The sequence below is a fragment of the Poecilia reticulata genome, linkage group LG20 (assembly GCF_000633615.1).
Source record: "Poecilia reticulata strain Guanapo linkage group LG20, Guppy_female_1.0+MT, whole genome shotgun sequence".
Classification (NCBI taxonomy): Eukaryota; Metazoa; Chordata; class Actinopteri; order Cyprinodontiformes; family Poeciliidae; genus Poecilia; species Poecilia reticulata.
Genome location: NC_024350.1, coordinates 14,117,040 through 14,126,098, shown reverse-complemented (window position 1 = coordinate 14,126,098; position 9,059 = coordinate 14,117,040). Strand labels below are relative to the sequence as shown.

Here is a 9,059-nt window from a genome sequence, read left to right as displayed (position 1 = left end):
TTTGGTTGTTTTTTGACATCATAGACTTTAGTTTCTGTCATTTTCATTGTTTGTTGACATCACAGTTTAGTATGCGTCACTTTGGTTGTTTTTTGACATCATAATTTAACTTGTCATTTTATCTCATTTTTGACATGATAGAGATTAGCTTGTCCTTTTGGCTGTTTTTTGACATCATAGTTTAGTGTGTGTCATTTTGGTTGGTTTTTGACATCATAGTGTAGTATGTGTCACTTTGGTTGTTTTTGGACATCATACACTTTAGTTTGTCATTTTCATCGTTTTTTGACATCATAATTTAGAACAGTGTTTTTCAACTTTTTTTGAGCCAAGGTACATTGTTTTTATTGAAAAAATCACAAGGCACACAACCAAAAATGGAATCAAAGATACTCTGTAGCCGCCTATATTACATATATAGTCATTCTTATCTAAGTATCTTGAATAGGAATCAAATAAACACAAAAAATTTATTTTTATCACATTTTACATTTCTTATTTCAAAGAGGTGTGATGTCCAGCCACACAGGCACAAAATAATGGCTATAGGTCCAGTTAACAAATTTTGAAAACAGGCATTAATCAATGGTTTACTAGAATCTACCTGCAATGCATGTGACTAGTGTCAGCGTAAAGTCCTGACTGTAAGAAAATCATTATAACCTATTTATGTCACGTTAACGAAGAACAGCTGAAAACCTACGGGGTTATCAACTGTGGTAGCAATTTGGCTCCAACTCCTCCCCTTGTCATTTCTATATTCTTTGCACAAAATGTTGAATAAATATTAATGTTGTTTCCACATATCACCTCCGATGTCCGCTGGATTTTGGGTCAGCTGTTTGGGATTCCCGTTTGTGATTTCCCCTCAGAAAGCATGGAGGAGAATCCGCGCTTTCTGATTGACTACCTGTCACATTCAGCGTTAACACTCCCAGTCGGGGAAAACCCCTGATTTAGATCAGAGCCGCCACAACTATCTACAGTAACACACCATACACTACAGGATCGATCTAAGATTGTCTTATGGGGGAAATGGGGGCAAATAATCGTGTAGTGTGAACTATTCATTAGGTAGTCGGATGTGCCCATCTTCTCTATTTAAATCTAGTGATTACTGAAGGGCAAAGAGTACAGACTTCATAATCTGCACTCTTTTGGTTGAATGCAGTATTTATTTCCACTTTGGCTTTATGTTGTTTAGTTTTTTTTTAAGTACGTTTTTTGTTAATGGAGCCTGAGAATCAATTTTATTTTTGTTTTTGGTTGTTTTGTTTATTTAGTTTATCAGTTCCAGTGTTTTTGTGTTCTTTTGAAAATAAAGTGTATCTATCTATGACAGGAAATCGCACGCATTATTACATCCATCCATCCATCCATCCATCCATCCATCCATCCATCCATCCATCCATCCATTTTCTAACACCCTTGTCCCTTAGTGGGGTCGGGAGGTGCTGGTGCTTATCTCCAGCTAATGTTCCGGGTGAGAGGCGGGGTCACCCTGGACAGGTCGCCAGTCTGTCGCAGTGCATTATTATGTCATTTCCATTAAATCAGTGTCAAAAGGTCTTGAAACAATATTATTGTTTATCGCAATAATTTTTTAGACAATTAATCGCTCATCAAAATTTGTTATCATGACAGGCCTAATAATACATTTTCATCCACTCAACTGCTGCTCACTGGATCTTTTTTTTCTGCTACTTGAGTAATTTAACTCAACTTTTTGAAAAAAAAAAAAATTAATCTTATCTAATTCAGTATTTATTATTTGGTAGTGATTTCTAATTCATAATCTTTTAAAATTAGATTATGATATAAAGGTCATTATCTAACTGGAGAACATGGCATTCATGTCAGTCAGGAAATGACTACAGTTGGCGCAATTATTGAAAAATGTCTGACAAAACTGGAACTGTGACAAACAAGGCGGAATAGGGTAAAAAGTAAACTTCAAGGCATATTACAGAACTGCAGCAAAGATGGCATCATGGGGTAACTTTGATTTTTTTTTGTTTTTTCTTTGTTTTCAAATAAACCACAATTTATTGTAAATCCATGGGGGGGGGGGAACAAAATGACTGAAGCAGATGATTTAAAACGGCTCGTTGGAAGAAAAAACAGATTTTAAACAGCTTTTTTTGCTTCCCTGAGGAGTTAAATTCTGCTGCTATTTTCTTTGCAGGCATTGCCATCTCTGATGAGCTTGACCAGGTAAGCGGATATTAAATGGCTAAACATTGCTAGAATGCATGTCATGATATTAAATTTAAAAGATTAAGTATCCTAATAGAATACCAGAGTTCTTTATTTTTTATTTTTTTTGCTTGATGAATAGTTGAGCCCAACATTATTCATAACCCTGTAGACCTGGATATAAATTTATCTTTTAATTTTACCAACAGGTTTCTTCTGACTGGAAGCCATATTAATATTTTGGAGTGACCCAACTGCAGTACGAGTCTAATAGAAAGTTTGCATAGGCTGCTAAAGATTAGGGTGATGGGCAAGGAGATCTTGCAACCTCACAGACTTTGAGCTCTCTGTCAAAGATAGATAGTCAGAAACATTCAGAAGGCTGGTCACCATTTGAAGAAAGATTCTTGATTGCTGAAATTACTATTTCCATTACTTACTAATGGAGATAATTTGGACATGCCACTTATTAGTATAAGTAAAACAGATGCATAATAGTTTTTCATCACCAGTACTCCTTTTCCATTGTCTTTGATTGTCTTCTATGAGACGCCTGTCTCATGTCTCATCATAGACAAACTTCTTGTTTGAATGAAAATCGTTTTGGAAATCTAAATATTCCAGGGCTATGAATCCTTTTGGGCTTTACTGTATATGAGGGTAATATCCCAGTAAGCATGTCCTACATTACTGTCTGCCGCTTTGCTGTGCTTCTCACTCAGAAACTTTGTTCCCCGAGTCCTGCCTTTGTCCAATTCTCTCCCAACACAATAGTGCAGCGGCAGCCGCCCAGGCTGGAGCGGCTCCATCTGGAAGCGATGGCTTGTGATGGAAAAACACAGCATGTTCCGACTAGCACATTTTGTTAAATGGGACACTACATTTGCAGCATATTTTTGAAGGGATTACATAGAAAAATGCAGTGAATAAGCAGAGGTGGTTTCCCCTTTATCATGAGCTAAATGTTTCTGTCCGTCTTTGGGACAGAAATCTGGCAAGTGGGATGGGTTTTTTTTTTTTTTTTAAACTGAATTGTTGTCGAGTTTCCAGCAGCTCTGTGCACGTCTGTTGTCGTTTCAGCATTTTCTGGGGTACAACGCAGTTCTGCGTCCCCGGGTGGTGGGCGAGTGGGTCGGTCGTGAGGACAACGACTTAGACCCGCTGGCTGCCGAGATGCTGCACCCTCCCGTCCCCCGAGCTAAAACCGAAGTGTGCTGGAGCGGAGAGAACAGCCCTGTTCGAAGGTTGGTGACCCGATCCGTGTGGAGGGAAGAAGAAGCTGAAAACTTCCTAAAGTTCAGTGAGCTGATGGTTATTTAAACATGAGGAGGTAGTCTTATCATTGTGCCAGCCTGAGGAATGCCCATCTGAACGGCTCTGATAATCCCATTTCAAAGGCCCGCTCCAACATGCTTGCCATGATACTGCCTCAACCCAATTTCACATTAAAGCTAACCTCATTTCTCTGCCCTCAATGGCATTGGAATTTGTGTCTTGTATTTTGCAAGTATCCTCCACTGGACAAGATATCTGTATCCTGCATCGAACTTTCCGAAAGCTGACTTTTTAATTAAGTTTATTTATATAGGGACAATTTAGGTTCAGTATTTACTCTCTCGCTGTTCAGTCTTGTTTTTGCTTTCTCTCACTCTCGCATGCTTCGGGTCATTAAACATGATCAAATTTCAATATCAGATGAACAAAGTCTGAGTTTTGACAGAAAGCACTTTGGAGGTGATGATGTTTTTTCTTATAAAATGAAGCCATTAAGAATAAGTCTAGCCATTTAAGGCTATGTTTTGATTAGGCTTTAAAATTTTTTTTACCATTCCGAAATGAACTTGGTGATGTGCTTTAAATAACAATTCTGCAGCCCTACCCTGTTTGCGGAATTGAAGTTTTCCAGCTTCAGATCAAAAACTAATTGCTGGATATTTTCTGTCAGCATTTTCAGGTAGCGAGTAGAATTCATGATTTTATTCATTACTGAAAGTCGTCCACATCCTGAAGTGCAAAGCTCTTGTGAGTTTATGGAATACTTTCCTAAAAGGCCACACAAATATTTGCACCTTTTTTATTTTATTTTATAAAAAAAAAAAATTTAAAACACATTAAGATGTTTTTCTTGTTTTCATTTTTAGAAACATGAAATGTTGAATCATTAACATTACGTCATGTCAATAATACTTTAGATCTTTTTGGTTCTTTGATGCGCATCTCACTGGTGCGCTGATTGACCTGATTGCACTGGTACAATCAGGTCGTCTGCAAGTCATTTAGCACCACGTTCTCCACGAACATGCTRYGCGCGATAGGAGAGGGGKGACCATCGTCCGGCCACGCCCCAGCCCAGTCACGGAAGGCGCTCCTCGCCGACCGGAGTCGGGTATCGGAGTCCGACCGAAGCGATGCGGCGCTACGGTATCGTTACGTCTAGGCGGGATTCTGACTTAGAGGCGTTCAGTCATAATCCCACAGAYGGTAGCTTCGCCCCAYTGGCTCCTCAGCCAAGCACATACACCAAAYGTCTGAACCTGCGGTTCCTCTCGTACTGAGCAGGATTACTATTGCAACAACACATTATCAGTAGGGTAAAACTAACCTGTCCCACTGGTCATTCTCCGTTTATGGATGCATCTATGAAAAGAAGGATAAAGAGCCAGAAGTATTTTCTATGGAAGAGAAATAACCTGTTTTCTTTACCTCTTTCTTACTTTGTCATTATTCTTGCAAACTATTCAGGCTAAAAATATCAGCTTTCCCCTATATGAATGAATGAATATATCCATTTTTGGATATATTGCTTTTGTTTCCCTCTGTTCTACTTGAAACAAGGCCAAATATGATCCTCAAATGGCACAAAAAGTCAATTTATTAATTTGTATTATATTTTATTACGTTGGTCATCATTCAAGGACGTTTGTGGGAAGCAAAGGCTCAGTAATAGTTCTGATAGCATGGTGGCTGGCGTTCAGGAGAGACACTCAAGAATGAGTCTTAATTTGGATCCTAGTATTTTTGCATGAGTCAATTTGCACTGTGTGTCATATGGCTGGTATGACTAATTAAAACAGGAAAAAATAGAAAACCGCCCATCATGCACAGGCCTCGGCTGACACAGACACAGGTTATCTCATTACGTCGCTGTATGGGTGGATTGTACGGGGAAATCGCTTGGTTTAACTGGGAAATGGAAGAGTGTGTGGGCTCACTTTGAGACCCGTAGAAAACCAGCACTGCCATCTTCTGAAAATCCCAGCTGAGTCTAATCACATTTCTTTAATGCCTCTAACTTTTTACACTTGGCCTTTTATTGTAGCTCATCTGTCAGTGGTGTTTATGATAGAACCTCACATCCTGGGGCTAAGGACTCTCAGCCCAGCACATCTTAGGAGTTTCCATGCTGACACACACCTTATTTACTTGAGTGAGTGATTAACGGGTTTCGGCACTTGTTGGCATGCCAAGAAGATAATGCAAGGATTTGAATTAGGTGTTGTGGAGCAAAGGCGCTCAAAACTTTGGGCCCTGAGGGCTAGGAATGAGAACCTCTCTGATGGCAGGTAACACTGCCAACTCGGCAAAACCACTGATGAAGATTTAAGATGTATTTAGATGATTAGCTTAAATTATATTTTCTCATTTAACATGCAACAGCAACACACATTGTGCTTGGTTGTCTTCAAATGTATATATACTTCAAAGTTCTTAGAACAGATAACCTTGTTTTCAAGCTTCATGTTGTAACTAGAGATTCAAACCATTAGAGCTCAGCTTCTGTAATTTGAAAAAAGACCCGGAGAAAGTATTTATTCGCACACACAAATAAGCTGAAATAATAAAGTGCTGATCGCTTATAATGGCCTATTTTCCTGCGTGCTTTTTGTCTCCAGCGGTAATTCTCTTTGTCCTCGTGTTCAAGCAGATGAAACATCTGTGGTTAATGACTTTTACAGAATCAAGCTAAACCAATTTAATTAGCACAACTACCACACAGCGAGTATGACAAAGTACAGCATCAGTCATCTTTTGACCCCTTTTTATTAGGTGTAAATAGAAGTCATTAAATGAAGATTAGGATCTAATGAGTACTCTTGCAGGGCTATGATCCACAACCCTCATCCAGATGGATATAGAAATACATTTTCCCAGTGTAGTGCAGAAGCTGGCCCTACAAAGAGTTTTTTGTAAACGAAGACTGATTCGGGTTAGTCGGCGATAACAAAATTTTAAATGAGAGGTAGAAAAATGATTTTAAGCGAAAATGGTGGGGAAAAAATGTAAATCCTTTTACTTGTTGTGCTGCAGTGACAGGAAACACAGAGGAAGATAAATTCTGTGGATACTGGTGCATTTCCAGAGCTGCTGCCTCTCAGGATGACGAACGTTAGCCATGGATTAAAAATTAACCAGGAATGAGAAATGAAGACGTATAGAATAAATATTAAAACCATAGTATACTATCATGATCCAGTGTAAGAACATTAGAACTGGTTTATCATCTTTCTTAGTTTTAGTTTGGGTTCAGCAGTCTGACCTGTACAGAGACTGTTTCAGTAATTAATTTAACTAAGGAATAAATGATATTTGTTGCAATTTTGTCTTCTGGCTTCTTTTGATGCTTATTCCAAAACACACAATATTGGAGGCACCACTGGTTTTCTGGTGCTGACTAAACGGTACAGCATTACGCATTCAGCATAAAAACCGCAGCTTGACTTCCTGTTTGAAAGTTTTGTTTCTTAGTTGTCAGTGCCTGCGCCACAATCATCTCATCTTCTCTCCGCGAGCCATTTATAAGAAGGTGCAATCCACCTTTGTGACACCTGAATTTATTTTATGTCTACTAAGCAAAGACTGCAGTCGTATAAATCTGAACCCAATCGAGGCAAAAGCAACATTTTGTTTTTTATTGGGAATGCTGACTTGGCAGAGCCATACACCCGATGGATTACAGATGCAGAGGATTATGCTGACAGAACTTTCTAGCATCACAAAAACAACCAATTCAACTAATAAATATTTGTCTAGAAATCATGCTATTTTGGTGTACTTCTAAGGCTATTTTCTCTTTTTTTTCTGCCCCTAGCTTGAAGATGGAAACAAAAAGCAAAGGGCTAAAGGAGCAGCAGCAACATCACAAGAAGCTCTTGGCAGCCATGTTGTCCCAGGACTCCTTTGATTTGGTCAACAGTCCCGCTTCCTCTGTCGTAGAAGAAGAGATTGAAGACGAAGATGATGCCATGGAACTTCTGGGTAATGTCACAACAATGCACAACTTTCAAGACCGCAACAGATTTAAGCTGATTTGTCGGCAAAATGTTTTCTGGTTCTTATGGTTTCAGTTGTTTTGCTGTTATCTCAATTTCTTTTTTTTTTTTTTTTTACTTATTTTGGATTAGTTGTAGCTCTATTTAGCTTATCCCTGTGTTCGTCTGTTTATTTCCTCAGCTGCATTAAGCTGACTGTTCTACATCAGTGTGATAAAACCCACTAGTTCCCTGTCCAACTAATCACACTCCTCTCTATATATTTTTTTTGTTAAATAATCTTTGACATGATGCTGCCTACATACATCTTAAATTTGAGTTAATGTCCAGTTTGAAATCCATTAGTTTACATTATTCATTTAGTATTTACAGTGTAAACTGCTTCGACACTGCCGCAGAAGCCAGTATCTAGAGCCAATCAGTTCCAAGGAAAATAAAGGCTAGATTTGCTGCTTTGCAAAAGGTAGCCAACAGCATGTCGAGTAGCATTACATCAAGGCATTTCACCTGTGCAAGCCGCACTTTAAAATATTTAAACGTGATCTAAAACAAGTCTGCGAATACTCTGATTGTTCATAAAGAATTCTGAGTCATGTTAAAAAAAAAATACAAATCTGCTAATAGGTGAATTTGCAAATACTGGACCTCAAATAGGTAAGGTTCCACACTAAGATATTGAAAACAAAGTATTTTTAACAAATAAGACCAAAGTAGAGTTGGTGTGGCATAATACTTCTCATACCGACTTTTTAACAAAGTGGTGGAAGGATGATGGTTGGGGCTTGTTGGACACCTAGTGTTCATTGAGTTGTCCATGAACTGCTCAGTATGCCAAATATTTTAGGGACAATTGTGAGGGCATCTGATGGGCTGAGGTTGGGCCAGAGGCGGGTCATAAAACGGAACCAAATCTAGAATAGGATCTAACAAATCTAGAAGAGTTTTGCAGAAATGCATGCCTGCATACTAGAAAATTAGTGAACAAAGCAACAATAGGTGTCATTTGCATGCTGTCAAATGGTGTCTGGTACCAAGTTATCCTACTAGACATGACAACTAGAGAATCACTCTTTTCTGATATACCTCATACATTCCTTCATGCCAGTCCTGCCACCAACCCCTGACTGGTGATTGATGGAAAGAGCATCTGACATTAAAACCTTGTTTCTCCCTGGTTCAATGAAAGGTGCTTGTCATTCTGTTTGTGTAGCGCATGAATCTAATGCCTGATAACAAACTGTATCTAGTGCTTGAAATACTTAATGAGCTGAAGCTCAGATTTTTTTATTTTTTTGCTCAATCTGAATCAGCAGGGGTGAATCTCTTAATTAAAAAAAAAGAACATACTGTACATATGCAAGAAAGCAGCAGGTGGCAAAAAGATCAGTTTAAAGCGTAACTAATAGCCTGTCGTTGCTCACTGGGGAAATTCAGCGTTTATGCAGGCTGTCACCAAGGTTAGCAGAGAAATGGCTGATATACAGAGCTACTTTAAGGAACGCCAACCACCAGCGCACTCTCTCTGTGTCCAACATGTGCTCCAATTATACTGCCTCACTGCCTATCAAACAGTCTGAGTTATTGTTAAATAGT

At 38.8% G+C, this 9,059-nt stretch overlaps 1 protein-coding gene across 1 annotated transcript in view; it reads left to right on the top strand.

Moving 5' to 3' along the window:
• lg20h8orf34 (linkage group 20 C8orf34 homolog) overlaps positions 1 to 9,059 on the top strand; it is an 88,509-nt gene that overhangs the window by 31,766 nt on the left and 47,684 nt on the right. Inside the window, exons 5-7 of the mRNA XM_017301774.1 lie at positions 2,186 to 2,214; positions 3,277 to 3,440; positions 7,286 to 7,452. Coding sequence (XP_017157263.1) covers positions 2,186 to 2,214; positions 3,277 to 3,440; positions 7,286 to 7,452 — 360 coding nt within the window. The remainder of the gene's footprint in view (positions 1 to 2,185; positions 2,215 to 3,276; positions 3,441 to 7,285; positions 7,453 to 9,059) is intronic.